Source organism: Lissotriton vulgaris, chromosome 2_1, assembly GCF_964263255.1.
Source record: "Lissotriton vulgaris chromosome 2_1, aLisVul1.2, whole genome shotgun sequence".
In the NCBI taxonomy this organism is placed as follows: domain Eukaryota; kingdom Metazoa; phylum Chordata; class Amphibia; order Caudata; family Salamandridae; genus Lissotriton; species Lissotriton vulgaris.
Genome location: NC_141687.1, coordinates 760,100,807 through 760,127,478, shown reverse-complemented (window position 1 = coordinate 760,127,478; position 26,672 = coordinate 760,100,807). Strand labels below are relative to the sequence as shown.

At 41.4% G+C, this 26,672-nt stretch overlaps 1 protein-coding gene and 1 pseudogene across 1 annotated transcript in view; both read right to left on the bottom strand.

The window, feature by feature from the left end:
- The window catches only part of LOC147731106 (uncharacterized), a 485,394-nt gene that overhangs the window by 52,983 nt on the left and 405,739 nt on the right, over positions 1–26,672 (bottom strand). The window contains exons 23-25 of the mRNA XM_086956073.1: positions 5,100–5,182; positions 4,019–4,124; positions 278–3,139 (exon numbers count right to left, since the gene is read on the bottom strand). Of these exons, the coding sequence (XP_086812199.1) occupies positions 1,725–3,139; positions 4,019–4,124; positions 5,100–5,182 (1,604 nt within the window). The 3' untranslated portion in view covers positions 278–1,724. The remainder of the gene's footprint in view (positions 1–277; positions 3,140–4,018; positions 4,125–5,099; positions 5,183–26,672) is intronic.
- LOC147731107 (large ribosomal subunit protein P2 pseudogene) lies at positions 5,764–6,189 on the bottom strand (annotated as a pseudogene).

Genomic DNA, 26,672 nt, shown 5'->3' with positions numbered 1-26,672 from the left:
GGTACAAAGGATCCCATCCAACAGCTGCCAGAGTAAGCTTCAACTGAGCAGCATCCTTCAAACCCCTAATGACATCAGAACATTCAATACTATGCTAGGATGGAACTTAAGCAGACATGCAATTCTGATAATAGAGAATAGCAATAGGAATACCACACAGGCTTGTCTAAGGTAATGAACAACTCAGAGTGTGGCCCAAAGTCATCACGAATAAATCACTGATTACAAGGTTGTTTCTTCATTATATAAGAATGGAGGAAACCCAGACAGCACTTACCTTGAAGTTAGGAGGTAACCACAGGTCAAAGCACTGATGCATGGAAGAGAGAGGTTCAATCTTGTGGAAATTGGAGAGGATCACTCCAGTGGAACTTGGAAGCAGCAGAATGAAACCTTAAATTAGAGGGTACGTAGAATGGAGGTAAAACAATGTAAATGAATGGAGAGATGAAGCGATATATCTCTGTGAAGTAAGAGCATCATCTAACCTGGAGAGATAAAGGGCATATTGAAACCTAAGGAGACGAAGTGAAGAATTAATCCTGAAAATTTACAATAGGGTGGTAAAGCTAGGAAAGAAGAAGAAGGCAATGAAACCAGAAAAGAGTAAGCCATTGTTGAATTTAGAAATAAGTGGCAACATTGGAGTGCTGAGAGAAAGAAAAGGAATTATACTTGGTAGGGACGGGAGGGAACTTGAGCCTGGATAGCAGTAGGCAATAATTGACCTTGGAGAAAAGGGGGTCTTCTAGAGCTTAGCAAGAGGCTGACATAATGGAGGCTGAGAGAGGGGGTGAAGCCCAGAGAGGGCACAGGACATAATGTAGAATTCATAAACGTTTATAATAATAGAGCATAAATCAGAGAAGCATGGAGAAAAGACAAAAAAGTCAAGAGCACAGTGGTGTCTCTAAAAGAGGAGGAATATTGGTGCTGAGGAGAAAACAAAGTAGATGAACATGAGAAGATGGGAAACAATGAATATGGAGAGTGTGAGAGTAAAAGTAGAAGTGAAAGAAGATCTAGAAAGAGAGAGACAGGGACGGTGAGAGTTAGTGACAAATTTGTGGTAGATACAGTAACCAATTCAGCCTGAAGAAAGGGGAATATTGAATGCTGCAGAGGAAGGAGGGGAGTAATAGAAGTTGGAGAGAAAAGGGATGAATTGAACCCTGGGACCGCCTAATGGAATAGTGAAGCTCATACACTTCAGCATTGTTAGAAATGAAATGCAGGAATATGGAGCAGTGTAAACAATGGAGTTGAATTGTATACAGTAATGTTGAACTAAAAGGAAGCCAGAGTTCTGAACAGCTGAAAGGATGAATCTATTTCCAATACTAATCAACACTCCTTTGTTTCCTTGTTGACAAAGGATATATGCCGCCTCAGTAATCATTATAAGAATAATCTGAGTTAATTTTTCTTGCATTAAGGCTGCAGTTGGATTCTCTTTCTTCAAAAAAGTGGCACACTGTGGCACATTGCTAATGATTACTGGCCAATACTTAACTTGGTGAACATTTTTACATTTTTTTGTTTGAAAATGTAGTATGTTGGAAGAAAGGGCAAGTACTTCCCAATGGATGAGCATTACATGTTGAACCTCTTCACTATTTGAAAGGAGAAAGACAAAATTGGGTATGTGACATAAAAACCACGTTGTCTCCTCTTGGAGCTGACCCTAAACTTGATGCAAGAGATTAAGGATGATGCGAGTGACATTATCCAGAGGGACGTTCCTGCCTCTGCATTTTCCGATCACTCTGTGACACTAGTAGTTTGTGACTCCTTTCCAAAGCAGCCACAGGAGGGCCTATTTTCTCACCAGGTTCCTCCATGACATGCAGGGTCCTTGAGCTTTGCAGGATAACTAAAGATGCCTTTGTTGGTGAAAGAGATGAATCAAATACCAGAGTATTGGAGGTAGCTGGTACACCTATCATAGGGGGCAGGGAATCTCCAACAGTGTCTGTGGAAGTTATGCAAGCACTAAAGACTTTTGTAGGTGAAAAAGAAGGTCCCAAAATGCCTGTAACTGTGCCACTGTCATCCAGAAGTGCTATCGGAAGCAGAAGAGGATTGTGTACATGTTTTTGAGGCATCAACGTTTTTAGGAGTGATGTCAAGGGCAAAGAGGAGCTAAGAAACTCGTCTTGGAGAACTGAGGGGGTTCCAACTGTAGAAGACAATGACTGCCTGGGGAAATCAGTAGTAGAAAGAGTATGATAAGGTTCTGTACTTATGGTTTTAGAGGGGACATCCATCATTGTATGAGGTAGAGATGGATCAATTAATTGTTTAGGAAACATAAAACAGTCAGGACATTTTGGTAAATATAACTTTGACATGCTATCTTGTCTAAGGGGTTGCGAATGAACATGGATTTCTGTGGAATAAAGAGGGAGAACAGAGATTTCTTTTGTAGAAAACATAGAAGACATAGGGGTAGTTGTAAGACTTGAGAGTGATGCAGGGACAACAGTACTAGCAAGAGATGAGAAATGATCTGCTGTAAAAATCTGAGAAAGAGAGGTGTCTTGAGGTGAATGCATAGAGGGGTATGGTTCTGTGGTAGGAATTGGAGGAGGTTTTGTCGTGCGGGCAAGGCTTATTGTGAAAATTTCATTTGTGGGAGGCATCCTAGGTAAGTACGTTATTTTTGAGCTGATAGGTTGGATAATCGAAACTTGAGGTACATTTGGTGTAATTGTAGGACATGAAGGGGTAACTTCAAGTCCTGACAGGAATGTAGTGGTAGGTGGGTGAGTGGGTTTAAGCACTGTGCTATATGTCATGTGGGTGGAAATGTTCCAGGTGCCCATCTTAGCTGTAACAGAAAAGGGGGAGTGCTGTTCAGAAATGGTGGGACGTTCATCTGGTAAGCCGAAGATATCCTGAGAAAGGAGGATGTTTTGTTTGTTAGCAGGCAGTTTATCTAATTTTCCCAGTGGTGGTCTCTTCCTTTTTAAAATGAGTTTGCGGAGCTTGGATTGTTGCTTCGGGTAAGTAGCAGGAGTGGGAGCACTGACAGTATTGACCAACGGGTCGGTTAATCCTCTGGGATTTCGGAAAACTTTAATTGGTTCCATTTCTTCAAAATCGGATAAAATGTGGCTATCCAAAGGTAAGTCTTCATCTGAAAGAAAGATCAGTGATAAAGCATCATGAGAACACTTTCAAAGAGGAAGATTAGATGAAGCAAAATAAGCTGTTTTATACTAAGGCATTCACTTCGGATCCCTAGCTCTGCCTGTGTCCTCACCCCAAGGGTCATCTGTTTCCCATATTAATTCTGTTCTCTCTTGCTCATTCTGACTTCCTACCTGGTATTCTCTCTACCCAATGTTTACAGGGTGAGATTATAAATTCCCTTCACCCATCCTGTCTTCTCATTTCTCCTCAACCCTTTGCATGTATTTTTCTTCCTGAAATATTTTAATCATTTCCTCCCTCTTACCCATATAATATCTATTGTGACTCAACACAGCCGCTATGTCTTGTCACTCAATTGTCATCTTAGCTGTTGTCTCCAGCCTTCACTGCTACAAATCCTTTCCCAGCAATGCTCACACAATATCCTTCAATGATACACTGGTAATCAATCATTCTATGATCTCTGGTCCCTTAAGCTCTGCTGACATACCTTATTTCGCCACCCCTTCCAATATATCCAGTACTCGTCAGCCTTCTGACACATTCAGTATCCTTAATCCTTTTGTGCTTTTCCCTCACCTATCAAATTATACAATTATTCCACCAACAAACATTTGTAATTGAACGCTGCTCTTTGTATCCACTACCGCTCCTGCTTCCATTTGTTTTGCATGCTGCGTTTCCACCGCTTTTGATTTAATCAACATTCACATGTGTCTCTCGTGATGCATCTTTCCTCAATCAATTTGCAATGACCATCATTCTGAGTGCTGCCTAAGTTGTGGCTGCGGACACAGCACTAAATGAGAGGGGTGTGGCTGTCAGTGGTGCTAATCGTACATGCTCTTGTATAGTTACATACCTTCTGGACAGACCGGACAGCATGTTCCAGCTGCATGTACAGGTGCCTGCTCACAGTCAAGCAGTGGACAAGAATCCCCTCTCCATTCACAGAGCACATTTCCAGCCTACGGCGAAAAATGCAGAATATATGGTTGGTAGAGTATATCTGTGGTTCACTTCTGATATTCTCTCCTCTAACCACAGATTAGGACCATCAGAGAGTTGGACCAGAGTGACATGTTCTGGATCAGGGTCCCTCACTGAAATTGACATAGCCATATTTATGGGACACCACAAGCAGTGAATTAGGGTCCTTCACTCGAGTGATGTAGTGGCCTTTAGGGGCTTGAATCATCAGCCATCAGCATAGCTGCACCATGAAAATTTAGCCTAAAACATGGTGAATCGTGTGCCCTATGCAAATGTATATTAATGGCCATTAGTAAATATTAATCATATATCTAACAGAGCATGTGACTGAGGAGCGATGATGATGTGAACTATAGGCCTAAATAGGTGTGAATCAGGGGCTCTCCAAGTGGGCACAAAAAGAGTAATAAGCCTTTCTGAACCAAGAAGTGAAAATGAATTATTTGCACTCAGTGGATGTTAATTTGGGGGGCCTTAGTCAGAGCAAATCATGGGCTCAGTATCGGTATATTAGAGGTATGCCCTTGTAATGTCTCTTCTACAGCAGAGAATGAAAGGCTCACTGTAAATGTCAATCAGAGTCTTACGGTTATGGAATCAGAAGTCTGAAGAGGGTGAATCAATGGCCCTTAGCGGCTGCGAGTTATGGTCACTAACGCATCCAATAAATGTGCCTTCATACGTGTGAATCATGAACCCTAAGTATTTGTTAAGTAGTGTCCCTAATCCAGGTATTAAATGACTTTTAATATTGATGTAATGCAGTGGTTCTCGTGATGGATGACGTTTTAAAAAGTTTAAGAAGCTTTAACCATCAGTGGGTGAATTATGAACACATACTTAATGTGGGTGAAGAAACCCCTGATGTTTTAATGATACCGCTGCTTTTTAAATATGAACATTGTTATTGTCTATCTTGAGGAATGGGTTTAAGCTTAAGGGGTACCTACCTCACAGTGACACAGGATGCAAGGATCCGCCTTTGATACATAGTAGCCTCCATCTTCTAGGACCTGATCCTCGTACAGACACTCTGTCCACAAAAGAGACAAAAGGTCAGAGAGGATCCAATGTGCTTAGCATCATGATCACAAGGAAATGGTATTATTTACTAAAATCTGCAGTCCTTCTTTATTGTTTGCAGTCATTAGTAAGCCCTGTAATCATTCTAAAGATAGGTAAACTTTCTGAACGTCTGTAGGATGTACTGATCTGCAGAGGTTGTATACATCTACAATCTACACTCTTAAAATCTGCGATGATTTTTAGGATCTGTAATCTGATTAAGCAAAATATTTACTTCTAAAAGTATTTTGACAGTGCACTAATGATTCACATGCTGTGCATTATTCTACCATACAGTGGTTAGGTACACAATTGCATCTATTTATTAAAAAAACACATTTTGCGGCTGGTCTGGCGTCTGGGAAAATGTCCTAAGCAGTGCCTCTTCTTACATCGATTGAAAACCTGTAGTGCCCCATGATCTGCTAAAATATTCATTATCATCTTCCTTTTCATGCAAAGATCGTTTCTCAAAAGCTTAACCTTAAAGTCAAGGCATTTGTACACTTCCTAAGGAATTTAGAAGAAGTCCACTTGAATTTACACTGATTTCTTTTTTTTTTTTACATTTATACTATTTTTAATTATTATTTTTTTTTTTAACAAGACACTTTCTTCAAAAAGGTATGTCTAATCGAAGAGACCAAATCCCATATCTTCATCAGACTCCTCGGATTCCTCCTTCTTCTCTTCTTCTTTCTTTTCGGCTGGGGCTGCAGCTCCGCCAGCAGCAGCAGCACTAGCAGTAGGTGCAGCCACAGCGCCACCGGCTGGAACACAGGCTAAGTTCCCGAGGCCTGCATTGACAACTTCATCAAGATCTTTACCGTTCAGTTCAGAGATGACCTTATTGAGACGTTCAGAATCCGCTTCAATTCCTACGCTGTCAAGAATCTTCGTTATGTCCTGGACAGAGGGGTTGTTGTTTAAACTGATTTCATAATACAAATGTCTTACGGGTAATATATCAGTCATTGATCTATGTGCTCTGCACAGAGCACCAAGCAGTACTCCCCTTGTGAGAGAGTTAGATTAGATGTTCGCAGATTCTTAAACGAATGTCTATGCACTGTTGCCTATACATGTGCATTACTTCTTCTATTTGTAAAATGCAAGTAATAGTTGTAAACATATTGACTAAGTATCTACCCCAAAAATGTATTTAAAGTGAATATTGATTATAACTAAAGCATTAGGTAGACTTCCACACAAAGAGTGCTCCAGGGGCATGCCTGATGCTTGTTTTTTTGTTGATTGATAGCATATATGGTGCATTTCACAATACACACTGGCAAACTTGATTTGGTAACTGCGTCACATTTGGCTTGTAATTCAAAAACGTACCCAGCTGCTTTGATTAATTGTTGTGGCTTTTCTAACTTTTAGTTATGCAAATGTTATTCAATTGTTTGTCTATGTGATGATGGTGAAGGACCAACTTGGTAACGGTTCAAGAAGTAGGTTGTCCATATTTACGCTGATGGGTAGAAGCTTCTTAGAGACTTATCAGCAACAACACTGAAGACTTGGGCATTAGGGGTCTTCTTTTTGTTCGTCAATTATTTGGTGGCCTCCAAAAATGGTAACGGCTCCACTTCTGATTCCTTCTGCTTGAAACTTGGGTATGTTTATTTACTATAATCTTTCCTCTGTTACTCATTTTAACAAATAGGATTCAATTTGCTTTCTTTGATTAAAGTTTGTGTGTAAATTGCGTTCAATTCTTCTGATGTACTGTCACAAAACAGAAGCACAGATTGTTATGGCTTCTGCCTGCACAAGACGGGCTCCTTACTTCGTGGCCTGCCTATGTCCTAATACTATTGAAATTACAGAATTGACACTTTTGAAGGTTAATTATTTATAACACACCCTTGTTGTTACTCATTTATGTTAAACAGCTAACAACCATTGACAAAGGCAATCATACTGATAGGTTTTAGTTGTAGTTGGTTGTTATATTTTGGGATGCAATACATCTCAGAAAGAAACCAAAATATCGGTCGGGTAGCACATTATGGGAATCACAGAAATGTATTTCAGGTGTTCCGTTTTAGAGAGTCAACACCTTTTTCATCCCAAGATCAGTCTTTACATATATCTATATGACTGATGGTAAATGGGCAAAATATCTATTCCAAAATATAGACAAACCAAAATATTGAGTCCAAAATATAGAATGGACAAAATATCGAATGGAAAGAATATAGACATCAAAAATATCATTTTGAAGGTAAGTAATGTAATATCGATTTTAAAAATATAGACAGTCAAAATATCGAAGTACATAATATAGTTTATTAAAAATATCGAATTTTTAATAATATCAAATTTTTTAAAGTGTTTTTTATGTTAGTATATGTGTGAAAAATTTATATATTTTTTTAATTTATTTTAAGTAATTAATTTTATGTTATTTAATTAATGTGTAATTTAATTCTGTAGTGGGTTGTGGTTTTATAGGGGAATAGGGTGGAAAGAAATGTAATTATAATTAATTAAATATTTTAAATAATTAATTGGTATTTATTTTGATTAAATTGTTAATTAATTTTTAATTGTTAATTAATTAATTCTTAAATGATTATTTTTTATTAATTGATTAATTGATAATTATGTGACTAATATTAATTTATTTTCTGTAGCTGGTTGTAGGTTTATAGGGGAATAGGGTGGGAACGAATTTAATTATAATTAATTAAATATGTTAATTTTTTTATTGGTATTTATTTTGAACACATTGTTAATACTTTTTAATTGATAATTATTTAATTCTTAATTGATAATTAATTTTTATTAATTGATTAATTGATAATTATGTGAATTATATTAATTTATTTTCACTAGAGTGGGAATAGTAAAATTTACCCCTATGCTATCCAACGCTTTCCCTACTGTTGCACTCTCTGGAGTAGGAATAGTAATTTTTACCCCTACGCTATCCAATACTTTCCCTACTGTTGCAATCTCTGGAGTGGGAATAGTAATTTTTACCCCTACGCTATCCAACCCTTTCCCTACTGTTGCACTCTCTGGAGTGGGAATAGTAATTTTTACCCCTACGCTATCCAACGCTTTCCCTATTGTTGCACTTTCTGGAATGGGAATAGTAATTTTTACCTCTACGCTATCCAACATTTTCCCTACTGTTGCACTCTCTGGAGTCGGAATAGTAATTTTTACCCCTGCGCTATCCAACGCTTTCCCTACTGTTGCACTCTCTGGAGTGGGAATATTAATTTTTACTCCTACGCTATCCAACGTTTTCCCTACTGTTGCACTCTCTGGAGTGGGAATAGTAATTTTTACCCCTGCGCTATCCAACGCTTTCCCTACTGTTGCACTCTCTGGAGTGGGAATGGTAATTTTTACCCCTGCGCTATCCAATGCTTTCCCTACTGTTGCACTCTCTGCAGTGGGAATTGTAATTTTTACTCCTATGCTATCCAACGCTTTCCCTACTGTTGCACTCTTTGGAGTGGGAATAGTATTTTTTACCCCTACGCTATCCAGCGCTTTCCCTACTGTTGCACTCTCTGGAGTAGGAATAGTAATTTTTACCCCTACGCTATCCAACGCTTTCCCTACTGTTGAACTCTTTGGAGTGGGAATAGTAATTTTTACCCCTACGCTATCCAACGCTTTCCCTACTGTTGCACTTCCAGGAGTGGGAATAGTAATTTTTACACCTCCGCTATCCTACGGTAATAATATTGTTTATTTTTCTTTTAATATTATGCTAATATATATATATGTTTTAACAGATATGATTGTATATTTATTTTTATAAGTTAAATTAGTTATTTATTAATTTTAGGTAATTTAAGTATTTTTAAGTATATTTTAGCTATTTTTTTTTTTTTTAACCGAACAAAATGTTTTATTGTTGGTGGAAGAATAATCATGTAGGTTACTAGTGTTATTGTAAATGAAGAAATGAAACTTTTAGGATACATAAAAATACTTACAATAACATTATTTGACTTAATTATATGATTACATGCATAACGTAAAAATAATATCTTTTTTTTTAATTCTTTTTATTGAAGTTGTATTCAGGTTTTATGCAGCATAGATCAAAAAACACGGAAAATCACAGCAAGGTAAAAATTACATTTGGTTTCAACTTAACATAATGTCAAACCAATTTACTCAAAATAGCATCCCCATATTTGATCGAATTTTCTAATACCCCCCACTCTTTGAGCATATAACAATTCGCTTTTCCTAACCCTTTTCATTTTTTCCAGCCATTCCTGCAGCGTCGGGATATAGGTTGAAAGCCAATTCTGCAATAGTAAAGATCTAGCCACGGCCATTATAATATAGATCAATTTTGCCAAGTGACTTGAAAATGTACAATCAGGATCATAACCAAATAATAACATTATTGCATTACATGGGACTGATAACTTACAATAAGTTTTTAAAAAACCAATAATTTCTTCCCAGAAATGCTTAATTTTAGGACAAAACACTATAATGTGTGACCAATTGGCTTGTTCGCAATTGCAATGTCTAAAACAGAAAGCAGATGCATTGTTATACATTTTCGCAATTATCACTGGTGTACGATATAATAGCCACTTGCTAAAATACAACATCCTGCGCCAATTGGCGCCACGCAGTACACAGATATTAAACTGATTAATGGTTTTCCATATTGCCGGTGACAATATTACATTTTCCTGAGTGTACCATTTACGGATAGCTTTGGCAGTCAGCTCTACCTCCTGACTTTGTCTCAGACACTGTTTCCATGCTCCGGGTTTCTTCTCCAAGTTATTAACAAAAAGATCTAAAACAAGAGTAGAAGTATAATTCGAAATGGTACCGGGGTCTAATTGCACCAACGTAGAATAAATTAAATTAGAATAGGAGCCAATTAGCAGAAAATTGCCAATAATTCGACCTGACATCTCGTTAACAGAGAGCCAAGTTCCGCTGACCAAAAAATCAGCTAATGTTCTAAACCCGGCCCGACCCCAATTTTCTATAACAATGGGATCGATTTTAATCTTTAAAAAGGAGAACACTCCAATTAAGGGAGTTAGTAAATGAAATGGTGGAAGTGAATATCTCTTAAGCATTGCATTACGTCGTTTAAAAAACCAATTTAGGATTTTATACCGCACAAATTTGGGAGATTTCGGTACAAACAAAGGGGATGGAATTTGAATTTCTGAACATATCAAATCAAAGAAAAAATTTATAAAACAACTAGTTGCTGCATTCCCGTTCTTAAATCTCTCTAAATACTGTGCAAAATAAGCATAGTAATAATCTTTCAAATTTGGAAAGGAAAGACCGCCATAATCAGTTTCTGTAGTTAATGTCCGAATATCTAATCTGGGTGTTTTTTTTGCCCAAATGAATTTGGAAAACATAGATTCCATTCTGGAGAAAAAAGTACCCGGCAAATAGACTGGAATTGATGCGAACAAAAAATTAAAAAGAGGAAGGATTGACATTTTGATTAAATTGATGCGGCCGAGAATAGTTAAAGGCAGAGGGTCCCAGCGAGCAAACATTGATTGAACTTTTTTTATTAATGGGACGAAATTGAGTGTATATAAATCCAAAATGTTAGAAGAAAACAAAATTCCCAGATATCTTTTAGGTTTTGAATTAATACAGCCTTGTAAATCTTTGTGTAAAACTGGGTTTGCACCCCCACAAACCAATATTTCTGTCTTTTTTTTATTAATTCGGTAACCTCCTAGAGATTCAAACTTTTCAAAAATTTGAAAAATATAAGTCTGTGATTCCAAATCAGGTTTAATAAGTAACATAATATCATCAGCGTAGAGTTTGATTTTGGCCATGGAGGTAACTGGAGATTTGATCCGAAAACAATTCCTAATAGCAATAGTTAACGGTTCGATAAAGAAAGCAAAAAGAATGGGTGATAAAGGGCAGCCTTGCCTAGTGCCACGTTGTACTAAAATTGAACCTGCTAATGATTTATTAATAATTATGCTTGCTCTAGCGCCTACATACAAATTCTTTATCAAATTGATGATGCGTTGAGAAATGGCAAACTTAGATAAAATAAGAAAAAGGGTGTCCCATACCACCAAATCAAAAGCTTTTTCTGCATCTAAAAGTAATACCAAGGCCTGTATCCCACGTGCTTCAAAATAATCTAATGCTTCAACTAAAAAGTGTGTGTTAGTAAATAATTGTCTGTCTATTATAAAACCGTTCTGATCTGGATGGATCAAATCCGCCGCATGATCATTAAGGCGGAGTGAAAGCATCTTAGTAGTTATTTTATAATCGGAATTTAATAAAGTTATTGGCCTGTAAGAATTCGGATCTTTGGATTCTTTCCCTTTTTTTAAAAAACTAATGACTGTACCCTCATGGAAGGATTCCGGGACTTGCCCTCCTTCCAGCATTGAATTCAACAAAAGCAAAAACAAATCACTGAAGGAACTAAAGAAAACTTTAAAGAATTCTGAGGGGAAGCCATCGGGACCACAGGCCTTGCCTAATGGAAGGTTTTTAACAACTTCTTCCAATTCTGCTTTAGAAAAAGGTCTTTGCATATGCCTCTGATCCTCAAGGGGTAAACTTGGGATTTCATGTCGGTCTAAAAACTCTGATAATTTTTGGTGATCGAAAGTATGTTTTACAGAGTAAATACTCTCGTAATGTTTAAGCATAATATTATTTATTTCAGCCTGATCAAATGTATCGAAATGAGTAAGAGGGTCTTTTAAGGAATGAATCAAATTTGAAGCCGCCTGTTCTTTTACTTGCCAGGCTAAAAATTTCCCTGAGAAGTTACTCTCTTCGTACACTTTTTGTGATTGTTTCTGAAACACCAATTCACTTTGCTCATAATAATGAGCGCAAAGCGCTTGTTTAGCTTCCCTCAATTGAATTCCAACTGCATAATTTGGTTGACGTTGATAGCTTAATGTTAAATCCTGAATTTTTTGAAGCAAAAAGTTCCTTTTACTTTTCACAACGCACCACTCAGCCGCATCCTTACTAATAAGAACCCCCCGTAGAAAAGCCTTTAACGAGTCCCAGATAACATGAAGAGGGGCCGTGCCTATATTTCGGTTGTACTCTGCTATCTCCAACTTTAATGCTGATATCCAATTCAAATTCTGTAAATACATTTTATTAAACATCCATCTTTTCGAGACCTTAGTAGTCTCCGCATAGTCAAAATTAATCACTATCATAGCATGGTCTGAAAAGCCATTGTGATAAAACCTCTGTGAATTAAATTTAAGCTGTCTAGATGTTAGAAAAAAGTCTATACGAGATGAGGATTTAAACCTTCCTGACCAGCAGGTATACTCCCTTTTCAGAGCGTTTCTCACACGCCATGGGTCACATAAACCAAATAACAATATATAATTTAGGATAGTCTTAAGGGATCTAGGCTTAGACTGCCTCTTAAGGGATGATGTGGAGTCTACATTAGGGTTCATGAGTATATTAAAATCGCCACCTATAATGATATCTCCACCGACCAATAGAAGAGATTGAAACAGAGCATCATAAATCTGGGGATTATCCTCTATAGGGGCATAGAAGCAAACAAAAGTAATCAGGGAGTGATGATTTTTAACTTTACATGAAACCCAACACCAACGACCAGAAGAATCATTTTCAGTCTGGACTATCTCAATCTCTAAATTTTTATTTATAAATAGAGCGACACCTCGTTGTGAACCCATGGCACACGAAAACCCCCGAAAAGAAGCCCACATTTTAAACATCTTGAAATCCTCTTTTTTAGCAGCAGCTATAGGAGTTTCCTGTGCCATGATCACTGTAGGATTTTCAGTTCTAATCCAGGACTCTATTGCACGCATTTTTCTGACGTTATTCAGACCATTCACATTAAATGATATCAGTTTCAACCCCGTCCTAAACGACATGGAGCATAATTAATTGCACAAAGAAATACAAAAGTTTTAATTTCAAAAAAACTTAATTTACGCATATATATGCAAAAATGCCTACCAGAGTACCAAAAATGCAAGATCTCACCACATTCAAATCCACTGAAAACAACCTCAATTTTTCCATGTTTTCCCCTCCCCCCTTCACCCATGGCCCTCCTCCTAATACTCTCCCCCACGCTCGCCACCGGGTCTTCCCCCCAACCGTAGAGGTGTCTTGGAATAACACCCCGTTTCCCTGCCCAGCCCACCCCCTCCCGCTCCCTCACCCCTCCACCAAATCCACCATATCTGTATCCATAGTATAACCTTCATTTAAGTAAAAAGAAAGAAAAGAAAAAAAACCTGAGAAAAATACAAACAGAAAGTGTGCTAGGAAAACATAGAGTTTGCCTACAACATCTATCCGGGTGACATTTGGCTAAGCAAATCGTTGGCTTCACCAATATCTGTTAGCAAGTAAGATTTGCCTTTAATCAGCACCTTTAATTTCGACTGTTGTGCTATAGAGGCTTGTGCCCCTTTAGCTTTAAACAGGTGCAAAAGTTTCACAAACTCTTTTCTACGCTTCGCAGCAGCGGCAGACATATCGGAATAAATCCGACATTTTGAAGTAGCATTTGCTGCGAACTGACCCTGTTTTATGGCTCTTGTCAGAATTGTCTGTTTAACCCGAAAGTCAGCGAAATTAACCAAAATAGTACAGGGAAAAGGGGAGTTCGGAAATGGCTAAGCGGGCACACAATGAGCTCGGGTGATTGTCAAATCACCTTTAAATTCCGGAATGACTTTGTGCGATATAAAAGAAGTGACCCACTGAACCATATCCGAGCCCTCAATTTTCTCAGGGACCCCTACTATTCGCAGATTTGATCTACGATTGTAATTCTCCAACTCATCAAGCTTAGATTCCAAGGTCTTAGAGGATTTATAAACGTCCTTGACGTCCTTTTGAAGTTTGGGGATTTCATCCTCTAAACTCGAAATTCTGGCTTCAGCCTCCTGAAGACGAGGTGGGAAAGAAGTGACAATATCCTCAATTTTGTCCAAACGATTTTGAATTCCAGCAAGTTCTGCCTTTTGAGACTGTTTCACTTGTTGAATTTCATCCAAAATTAGGTTAAGCATGTCCTTGACTGACAATTGCATTCCTGTTGTCTGGTTAGTCTCAGTATTCAAAGACAGGATAGGGCTCGTCAAACCCGCTTGTTCCTCCCCAACTTGTATTCCAAAACTTGCGTCTTGAACCACCTGACTATCAGCTCCGTCATACAAGTTAGTAACTACTGTTGCAGCAGGAGCAGTACTTAGATCTTGAGCACAAACAGAACCAGGATTAGGCTGGGCGATAGCAGAACTGCTCGACGTGAGCGAGTTATTTCTAGGCTCAAACAATGGAAATTGTCTTAAAGGTTTGTTGGTAGACAACGCCTTCAGCTGTGCACTAGTATCTACTACAGGCACGGAATCTTGTTGAATCGAGTCAGTTTGAAGAGTCTCAAGTGAGCAAGCGTTCCCCAATGTATCAGGAATATCAGGGGACTCTATAATTGCCTCAGTCTCCCCGTCAGAGCTCACCAAAGAAATCTCCGCCCTGCCTTCCATCTGTTCAGTTGTCTTTTCAGATGCGGCCTCTTCTATAGCCTTAAGCCGTCGGGCTCTCGCCTTAGCACGCACGTTTGTTAGTTTGCCCATTAACGACTGCAGTTATTCCAGAAGTTTATCGAAATGGGGGAAGTCACTCAATAGAAACACTCTCGCATAGAACAAAGCAAATAGCAGTGTGACCACGAGATTTCAGAGAAGCAGAGCAGTATGGGAGATGTAGTCCAGTGCTCAGTATGTAGTATTCAAACACTGCAAAATGTAACTGCTGGGTAAGAAGCGCTATCACTCCAGGATTATACTGTGTTCAGGTAAGCCTCCAAGCAAAGCTGTTAGGTTGCAGCGCGATTCATCCAGCACCCAAACACTTATTCTGCACTTATTCTGCCCTTCAATCAGTTCCGACGCCACAGCCACTGCTAAGAACGCACCTCCAATGCCATCGCCCTCGTAAAGCCGAGTGAAAGATCGAGGCAAAGAACCAAAAGTCCAGTTTACCGACTACAATTGCCTGCTACCAATGCCAAACACAGAGTTAACCTAGCTGCGGCCGCTGCTTAGATGTATGCAGCTTCAGCGGCAGAGGGAAAACTCGCATCAGAGCAGCAGGCAGGCCCAGCAGCGGAATGCAGCCAGAATGCAAGCAGTGAGTAGACGGGGAAACAGCATGAGCAGTAAAGAGTTCTTTCAGTCCACCCTGATACAATATATCCCGGGTCCGTTGGAGATGCCGTGCTGCTCACCTCGCATCCCTGTGAAGAGCAGACTTCGTAGATCTCCGTACGTCTCAGCGTGATTGCCGAGCAACCGGCTCAGCAGGCACTCGAAACTCTCTCGGCGTGGACACAAACGCCTAGTGCAGCCCGCCAGACCGCAGCCGTCGCCATTGACCTCGAGGTGAGGGAGGGAGGGAGGAGCCAGGAACAGGAACTCCGGGCTACGAGGAGGCGTGGAACTCCACCGTAGCGTTTCCAACCAGCTATTTATTTTTTATATTTTTTTAATTTTACATTAATTTTAAGAAAGAACGATATTCCCTACTGTTGCACTCTCTGGAGTGGGAATAATACATTTTACCCCTACGCTATCCAACGCTTTCCCTACTGTTGCACTCTCTGGAGTGGGAATAGTCATTTTTACCCCTACGCTATCCAACGCTTTCCCTATTGTTGCACTTTCTGGAGTGGGAATAGTAATTTTTACCCCTACGCTATCCAACGCTTTCCCTACTGTTGCACTCTCTGGAGGGGGAATAGTCATTTTTACCTCTACGCTATCCAACGTTTTCCCTACTGTTGCACTCTCTGGAGTGGGAATAGTAAGTTTTACCCCTGCGCTATCCAACGCTTTCCCTACTGTTGCACTCTCTGGAGTGGGAATATTAATTTTTACCCCTACGCTATCCAACGTTTTCCCTACTGTTGCACTCTCTGGAGTAGGAATAGTAATTTTTACCCCTACGCTATCCAACACTTTCCCTACTGTTGCACTCTTTGGAGTGGGAATAGTAATTTTTACCCCTATGCTATTCAACACTTTCCCTACTGTTGCACTTCCAGGAGTGGGAATAGTAATTTTTTCACCTCCGCTATCCTACGGTAATAATATTGTTTATTTTTCTTTTAATATTATGTTAATATATATATATATACATATGTTTTAACAGATATGATTGTATCTTTTTTTTATAAGTTAAATTAGTTATTTATTAATTTTGAGGTAATTTAAGTATTTTTAAGTATATTTTAGCTATTTATTTTTAATATTTTTTTAATTTTACATTAATTTTAAGAAATTCGATATTTTTATAATGTATATATATATAAACTATATTTTGGGGTTGATATTGTGGTACTCACCTGTTTGTAGATAGGAATTCAATATTTTGTCTGTCGATATTTTGGTATCTATATTTTGGGTAGTCTATATTTTGTTCTCGATATTTAGTCAGTGATCCATGACTGGTTGCAATGAGCAGCTGTGGGCCTATCCCGAAGCCTGGTTAGAGCATTTCTTCCAAAGTTGATGCTGCATGCAGTGCAAAACACTGGACAAAAAACACATTTTAAAAGGCTGAAGTTGTTGCGTTGTACAATTTTCACATTGTAGGAGAGTAGGGTCTGCTTCCTTTGGTTACCCCCACTTTTTGCTGTGTTTCACTGGTTTTTCGACTTTAGTCTGGCAGTGGCCCTGCTAATCAGGACGACAGCCTGGCTGTTCTCTCTCTAAATTGATTGCATGTACTTTAGGTACATACCAGATTGGTTACTGAGATACCTTGTGAGCTGCTAGTATATGGTACCTTAGGTACCAAAGGCATAGGTACCCCAGAGGTCTACCAGGGGCTGAAGCATGTATTATGCCACCCCTTGGAAGCCTTCTAAAATGACACTACAGGTCTGCACTTGCAGCCTGGGTAAGGTAGTGTAAGCACCCCTTACTGGGATATAGTATACCTATATCCACCATTTAAAACAGACACATGTTAACCTATAAGTCACTCCTATGTCAGGCCTTGACAATCCTGAAGGCAGAGTGCTTGGTTTTGTGCGAGAGGGTGCCCTAGCATGAGCTGAGCCCCTCTGCAGCTTTCGGAATCCCTTCCTTATAGCTGTTTTGTGTTATGGCCATACCATATACTCTTAAGTGCATTATAATCCTCGCGGTTAATGCTAACTTTGGTTTGGCTTTATCAAAACGTGTCCTGTTTGGTGTCAAACATTTCGGCATACTACCCCTGCCACCAGTTCTGGTGGCGGGGGTAGCATTCCACCCTTCTAGAGGGAGAAGACATGTACACACTTACTTTCCTGGTAAATGTTTAAAAGAGCCCCACATCAGAAAATGTATGCTGCTGCCACAGACACGAGTCTGACCTCCTTCTTGTATTGTATTGTAACAGTATTTATTGAGCGCGGTTGCTGCCCGCAGGCGTCCAAGCGCTGGGTTGAAGGGAAGTAACTGGAAGGAGCTAGGGTACATAGGATTGAGCAAACAGCAGTGTCTTTAGATTTTTCCGGAATGCGAGGAGGTCTGGGTTGGAGCGGAGTGAGATGGGAAGAGCATTCCAGAGCCTGGCGGTGTTCAAGGAGAACAACCTGCCTCCAGACCTGGCTCGATTCACTCTGGGGACAACGGCGAGGAATGCCTCCGTCGACCGAAGGTTCCTCTTAGGGTGATAGGGGGTGACCAGGTCTGTGTTTATGGCAGGGCCCGTTTTCCAAAAGGCGCGGTGCGCCAAGCATAGCGCCTTAAAGGCCACTCTCTGCCTCACTGGCAGCCAGTGGAGACTTTTTAGAGCAGGTTTGGCCGACTGGGTACGCGGGATTTTCAGCAGGGTGCGTGCTGCGCAGTTTTGAACAATTTGCAATTTCCTGAGGGTCATCTCCGGGGCCCCCAAGTATAGCGCATTGTTTGAGTCCAGGCGGGATTGGATAAGACCTTGTACTGCCACCTTTTTGGCCTCTAGGGGGAAGTAACGGGAGCACTTTCCTCAGGATTCTAAGTAGGCCAAAGAAAGTGGCGGACAGCTTTTTGGCCTGGGTGGAGAAGGAAAGTTTGTTGTCCAGCCATACTCCCAGGCTTTTCACACTTTCCTTGTGAGTAGGGGGGGGACCCAGAGCACTGGGCCACAAGGAGGTGAAAGACGCAGGGGAGGTTGGGCCTAGGAGCATGAGCTCCGTCTTGTCTCCGTTTAGTTTAAGGGAGGAGTTGGTCATCCATCCCTTAACGTCCTCTAGGCAGTTTAGCAGGTCAGCTGGGGAGTGAGTGTTGTTCTCCGTGGCCAGCGAGACCACAAGCTGGGTGTCGTCGGCATATGACACGATTTTAATGCCATATGGTTCGACAACACCCGCCAGCGGCCTCATGTACACGTTGAACAATACAGGGCTCAGAGAGGAGCCCTGTGGCACTCCGCAGCTCAGGGGTTTCCTGGAGGACACTGTCTTTCCGTCGAAGATCTGAAACGACCTCCCAGACAGAAAGGAGTCAAACCACCTTAAAGCGTCACCTGAAACTCCGGTGTTATAGAGACGGTCCAGCAAGGTGGTATAGCTGACCGTATCGAAGGCGGCACTTAGGTCAAGGAGGATCACTGCCACTGATCCTCCCTGGTTCAGTATCCTTCTAGTTTCTTTGGTGACCGCAAGTAAGGCGGTTTCAGTGCCGTGCTTCGGTCTGAAGCCTGTCTGGGATGTATGCAGTAGAGAGTGGTCCTCCAGGAACTGAACCAGCTGCGCATTTATGTGCTTCTCTAACACCTTGCTCACCCAAGGGAGGAGTGAGATGGGGCGGTAGCTGGAATGGTCGTCTGGGTCTAGGCTGGGTTTCTTTAACAATGCCCATACCATGGCCTGTTTCCAAGCCATGGGGACTGAGCAAGAGGATATGGATGTGTTAAGGAGATCTAGGATTGCAGGCAGGGTGGTTTTGCTAGCCTGCATCAGGATCTCTGGAGGGGCAGGATCACAGGGGGAGCCCGACTTGACTTGTCGTGCCACCTTGCTTAAGGTGTTGAGGTCCAGAGGGTGGAAGTGCTCGAGGGAGGGCTGGTCTGAGTGGAGGGGTGGTCTAGGGGGGAGTGAGTTGCTCGAGTCCAGGGATATGGCTGCAGTTGGGAATGTGGAATAAATTTTTTGAACTTTGTCGTGAAAAAAGTCCGCGAGCTCGTTGCATTGGTCCTGGGTTTTGTGAGATGGGGGGACCGTGTTGACATTGGAGCATTGTTTTATAATTTGGAAGATTTCTTTTGGCTTAGATTTTGCTTCTAATATTTTCTCAGAGTAGTGGGTTGCCTGGGCTGATCTGATCCCTTCTTTGTAGGCTCTGATTGCCTCTTTGTAGGCAGCCTTCTTGTCTGGGAGGAAGTCTAAGCGCCAGGCTCTCTCTCGTTGTCTGCAAAGGCGTTTTAGTTGTCTTAGAGAGTCGGAGAACCAGGGGGCAGATTTCTGTAGTCTCTTCGAGGAGGAGCTAAGAAGCGGGAGGATCGCATCTAGCGAGTGGGTGATCCAACTCTCGTAGTGGGCGTTTGCCACATTAGGGTCTGGGCAGGGTAACGGGCGAGTGGAGTCTAAGATGTGCATCCAGAGCTCCAATGGGAGTTTTGACCAATTCCTCCTGGTGGTGGTTTGGGGAGGTAGCTGGGGGGTCTTGTGTTTGACCCAAGTAAATGGGATCAAAAAATGGTCCGACCATGGAAGGGGGATGGGTGGATCCACAGTTAGATTCAGACAGTTACTGAAAATAGGGTCGAGTAAATTGCCTTTTTCATGGGTCGGGGCCAGGCCTCCCCTGCTGTACGACACTCCAGCAGGGGAGGCCTGGACAATAGGTTTCCTTCCCAGGCAGGTGCTAGCACCTCCCCAGACAGGCTTTAGTGTATTAGGGCAGGGTGGGTTGCATTCAGTGAATGCTTTTCAGACACTGCCTGGGGCACACAAGGTGCTCCACGCATTTCAAAGTTCAAACCAGTTGCTAGGGCAGTCCCAGCTCTGGCGCGAAACTGGACAAAGGGAAAGGGGTGTAACCACCCCCTCCCCAGGGCCTCCCATAGGTGGGTCCCTAGAGTTAGTCCAACCCCTAAACTTAGCATAAGTATAGGAACCCAGTTTTTGAGACTTTAGATTACCCTGGATGAAACACTGAAGATGAAATCCTGGACCTTTGACATTCCATATCGACTGGAAGATGGAAGAATCTCCCTTGAGGTCAAGGAGTGACCGCCCTGTTCAAACAGGCACCAAAGAAGCATCTTGCCGGTCTGCATTTTCGTGGCTCCCACCGGATCCCGAAGAATTTGCGACACAAGACACAAACTTCCAGACATCTCCGAGGCTGACACGAGTCCCCAACAAAGCTGAGACCTGTAGCTATCACGGGAGAAGTGGGACCGGAACTCCTAGACATCCTGCAAGTTTGCAAGTGCACATACGTCCCGAAGTTTACCGAAGTTGTGCATTGGGCTATGTATTGCCCTTACCCCGAGCACCTTTTGCACCAAAGCTGAGAGGCCTACACTCCACGAGTGTTCTGTGGGCCCATTTTCTTCACAGCAGCTCGAGGCTCCTTCGCGATCCCTAGTCCATTGGCTAGTGGGTCTCCACGAAGGACAATCCTTTGTTTCTTGAGCTTTCCTGGTTGCTCCAGATGTGCTCTGACTCCCCTCCAAAGGGTGAGTCCCTCAGACCTTGCTGGTCTGCACCGAAACCAATCACTGCATCTTGCACGGGTTGCTGTTGTCAAGGTTTGTTGGGTCCAATCCGGATTCCGACACTGCAGCACTCGACATCCTTATTGGGACAGCTCGAATCCAGCTCCTGGTCATCGTCGACGCCTCCTGGTCCTCGTGGCTGAAGAGTCAAGCTTCACCTACTCCACTTGAAAGCGCCTGACATCGACTGGAATCTTCTTATGCCATCCTGGTCACTGGCTAGTGACCCAGACTCTGTCCCCTCTGCTTTCAGGTTCTTTGAATCTCCGATCCACCTTTGGATCCACCCGGACAATTTTTCCTCTGGTCGCCTGCAGCACTTCTTCGCAGCTCTCCATTGAAATCGACGAAACACAACATGAAAACACACCTATGCACCCGGCTTCCCTGGGTGAGGTAACACGAGTACTCCGGTGCTCCCATGGGTATTGACTCTCGAAGTGTCCTAGTCTAAAGGGGTTTCACTGCAGTCCACTCCTAAGTGCCCTTAAACTTTAAAACTGTAACTTAAACTTTCCTCATAGAAGTCTATGGTTCTTCGCGGCTGTGTTTAGACACTGCACGCGTCCCCCGTGGGTCTCCTGCATCCCTACCTTCGGTGGTTCCAAGTTGCCTTAGCCGTTCTACAAGCCCTAGACCTCACTACTATCCCTCATGTGGTTCTTATACCACTATTTTAGTATATGGTTTGTGAGGCCCCTAGAGCAAAACGTATACTGTGTTAGTTACTGTGTGCTATTTAAAGTCTTTGTATTGTACTTTTGCCTCTAGCTCCATAAAATAGACTAGAGGAGTTATGTTTAGAATAAATACATATATATTTGATATATACCTGGTGTGGTGCTCTTTCATGTGATCATTCAAGAGATTATAGACTGGTAAAACAAGCTGCTTTACATTCCTTCCAGACTTAGCCTGAAGGTTGCTCTCCACAGCTACCACTAGGATAGCTTTCTATAAGGTTGTCTTTACCCTACCATCAATAAGGGGTTGTTTGGACTGGTGCAAGGTGCCCACTGGAATAGTGGACATCATATGCCAGGCCAACTTCTCACACACATCACAGTAACTGTTGAACATATAAATGCAGTAAGATATAGGGCAGTCTTTTATGTGTTCACTATTTCAAAACTATATGTTCCAGCTGCTTTATAAGCCTTGCTTTATTACTAAATCAAAAATTACTTTAAAATGCATCATTTGACAATCTTTTTTTAAAAACAATTCTCTGGAGAAGGATCCAGCCTGGACTCCACTTTTGTTCTTTAAACTTGCCCGCGTCGCTCACATAAAAGTCACATCTAAATTTTACACCACACCACTTTCAAAAGTCACCAGCAACCACTGATGTCCCTGGCAGCTAAACTTCAAATCATCCAAAGCCCGGCAGCCTCTCTGGTTTAAGGCTTGCAGCTAGAGAAGTTATTCAAAGAACTAAGAGGCACTTCATTGACTGCTAGATGGAAAATAAATGTTGTTCAAGATCCTATATATTTGCCATCATGTGAGTCTTCAAACAGGCTTCGTGCTCTTGCAGTCACACTCAGAAGAGTGGAGAACCCTGGATTCAGGCAGACCTGCCAAAGAAGCTCTTATCTTAACAATGCCTTGAACCCCTAGAATTAATGCTCACACAAAAATTGATATTTTTACACAATTAGTGTTTTATGTGTTAACCTAATATAGATCATATGAATTAGAATTATACCTCCGATGATAGATACATTAGCAATCAAGATTGTTATACAAGTGAATAAAAGATAGACCCCAATCATTATTAATCACACAACCCTAAGCAAATAGTTTACAGAGTTCCTATTTGTCTCACAGCATCACAGTGTTATTTTATTTAATATAGAGCCATGTAATGCCCCACTTACCTTTATTGAACCAGTGTCTTCTCAGTAAAGTGCCCATATGGACAGCATGTCCCTCAGCTTCTGGTTCTCTCTCTGTCCTTCCCTAATTAGAAAGAGTGTATACACCTTTCACCTCACAGGATTCGTGTGAGGCTGCTTGTGACCATTTCACTATGAACCACAGTGTTGCAATATCCAGCAAAGTACAATGCCTTTCCTTTGAAGCATTTTGAGGTTTTAGCATTTTGATCACTTTATCACGGAAACTGGAGACGTAGTACTGCACATTGCAGAAAACAAGAATTGGGGTTGTGCAAAGAAATAAAGTGTTTCTGCTTTTCAGCATCGAGAGCACTGAGAAGAAGGGCATGGGGCAACTTTGTACACACAACAAAACATTATTCTGCCTCATTTACCACAAATGAAGCAAGAGTCTCTCATTCATTTTAAGAACTCTGTTTCAGACTTGATGTTAAGTTAACACGGCTATGTACGCGATATAATGCATCTAGACATGTCTCTGACACTGCAACAAGACTTCCCCTGGTTGTGCTGCTCCAGGTGACTAACATGTGTTTTCTTTTCCTTATCTCTTTTGAGATAATACTTCTGCCAAATAGAAGTGTTATAATTAATAGATGTTGTATTGCTCAATATAGTACTCAATCTACCAACCCCTGAAGGATGGAAAACTGAGTTTGTCAACCTTGGGTACAAACCCTTGTCCTTTGGATCACAGCATTTAACAGAGGAGCAGCAGATATTCTGTGTAATGAGCCATCCTCCTGTCTATCTTACTGTCAATACTTTGAAGGTCTTCTCAGTGTCTCTGTGTTTTTTGAAGAAAATATGTACTTCAGTGGCTCATTTGACATGAAAATGTAAGTTGACATTGAGCATGAAGAGAGTGTGTGACTGTGTTTGTGTGCTCACGTGTGTGTACACAACCTAGGCACCACTTAACTTGGTAATTGTCGAGATGAAAATAATTATGCATGCCCTTCGTTCCAGTGGTGTAATGAAACTTGAGGGTCCTCTCCACAACGTACATGGAGGGGTCCCCCAGAGGAGCCAATATGGAGCTCTCAGGCCACGGTATGTGCTGAGGGGGTCCGTGGAGATCGGGCCCCATTGCACCGCAGGCGCTGTGGGGGCCTATGTTACGCCAATGCTTCAATATCAGGTAGTCTGCCACTACTAAGCCTCCACCACCCCTAAACACCACCCATCCTTGACTACTAGAACCCCCTCACCACCCCTAAACACCACTCAATCCTGACCCCTAGATCCCCATCACCATCCCTAAACACCATACATCCCAGACCCCTAAAAATCCCTCATCACTCCTAAACTCTACCCACCACTGTTACCTAAACACGCCTTTCTACATTCAAACTCCACTCATCTCTGAAGCCTTAAACCCCTCAAACCCCTAACCTCCACCCATTCCTGAACCGTAAAACTCTTTCTGGAAATAAATTCCACCCATCCTTGACCCTCAAAACCCATCAGCACCCCTAAACTCCACCCATTCCTCAATCCTAAAAATTATTTACCACCCCTAAACTCTATCCAACACTCAACCTTAAAAAACCCTTCATAGCCCTAAACTCTGCCCGTTCATTAACCCTAAAAACATCTCAACACTCCTACACCCCACCCATCCCTTAACCCTAAACAATCCTCACCAACCCTAAATTCCACTCATTCGTGAACCCCAAAATCCTAACCACCCTTAAACTCCACCTATTCCTGATCCCTAAAAGCCCCAACCACCCTTATACTACTCTCATCCCTGAACCCTAAAGACATCTTTCTACACCAGAACTCACCCATCACCGACCCCTAAAAAACCTCATCACCCCTAAACATGACCCATCCCTGAACCCAAGAATCCCTCACTGTCCCAATTTTAATGTCATTTAGAAAAGTTCAGTCAAATGAATTTTCCTTTAAAATGTCTCCTTGGGGAGGGTCAGACTGTTGGTTTTCCTTTTTTTGGCGTATTGCCTCTCTCTGCACTGTTAACTATTTGCTCTAACAGACCCGCTCCATGCATTTACTAGAGTAATAACGCTTACTGCGACACTTGTTGTCTGTTTTAAGATGATTCTGAGAGCTGGGGGTCATGTTTTAAATTTTGCTATCTGTTCTGGAAATCAATAAAAAGATTTAAACCATAAAATGTGTCCTTGATTTTTTTTATATTTTCTTAAAATAGCTTTTCCCTAAAATTGCTTTTCTATTATTTAGTTTCCTGCAAAGAGGTTTCTCAGTTTTTGTTTTTTCTATAAATTCACATACATCATAAAAAAGCATCTCTTTCCTATCAGGCACCAGTGAAAGGAGCGCACAGTGACTGATATAAGTGTATAGTGAGACAATTTCAAAAGAAGTTGGGCCACTCTGTTCTTCACATCTTCTTCATATTAATTGAATTCTAGAAGCTAGGGCTAGAGAGGTCAATAGTTTCAATAACGTGTTTTTTTGCAATAAGCACGAAGATCTAGCAGGATCTTCTCAATGATCCTGATGTATAGTAACAACATAGTAATAACCAGCCGCGGTCCGTGCAGGTAACAGCGGTGGAGTAGTGAGGTCCAGCAAGGGGGTATTTCGAGGGACAATGCAGAGGGGAAATTAATTATTTATTTAATTTTCCCCCTACATTGTCCCTCTACATTGTCCCTCTACATGGTCCCGTGCTAGGCCCCACCGCCCCTCCGCTGTTACCTGCACGGACCGCGGCTGGTGATAAAATTAACATATTGTGTTGACTTGCAAGGATAAGAACAATTTGGAATGTCCGAAAACCCCAGGGTTTTTTGCATAGTAGTAGGCAGAAGTCTAGCCCAAAAGACTATCAGGCATAAGATCAAGAACTTGAAGAGTAATGTATGATTAAATACTGAGAGCTGTGAAGTTGCATGTGAGGCCCTCTCTGTGTATGGTACATCTGGAGTGTTATGAGGTGTACTGTGAGTTGTATGGGGTGTACTGGACATAGAATGTGTGCTGGGGCATTTAAAATCATTTGTTGGGTGCTAAGTAAATGCTACAAGGCACAAACATAGTGCAGTGTGGTACATTGAGTGTTCTACAATCCAGTGTTAGTGTAGTGAGGTGCAGCCTGAATGCTGTTTTTTGTGTGAATACTGTGATAAGGCGTGAGTGTGGAGGTATGGAATATAAAAGTTGTGTGCTGCAGTATGAATGCTATGAGGTGGAAGGTGAGAGCAGTGGAGGGCAATGTGAGAACTGAGGGCTTTCATTTTAGCACAATGCAAGTGCCATGAATTATGTTGTGAGTTCTGTGGGATGTAATGAGAATACTGACTGTGAAGTTTATGTGTTGTTGAATGGTTACAGCACAAGTGTTGTGGGGAGCAGTGGAACAACCTTGTTTTGAGGGGAGTGTGATTGAAGGGCACAGTAATGTTGTGAGGTGGGTGCTGTAGAGCTCCATGTGAGTCATTTACATGAGTAGGCCCTGCAAAAAGCAAGAGTCCTTTACTACTGTGCCACCATCAACCAATGGAAAGTTTTTCCTCTTGGCAGATAGTTCTGGACTTAGAATCACATTAGTTTGTATGGACAGGGTAATGCCCATGTGAAACCCAATGATTTGGGAGATAGTGAAAAAATGCTTAAACCCTATCAACAGCAACCTCCCACAAGCACACATCAATAGGGATGTTCACTCTCTTAATCAAAATCTCAAATCTAGAAGGAGCATTGTGTGATTTTCAATAGTTTTGATGACAAGTGGATTTTGCTGTGGAACTATATAATATGATGAGCTAGTCAACTGCAAGAAGTACGGAGTAACTAAAACCCGAATAGGATATATCATAA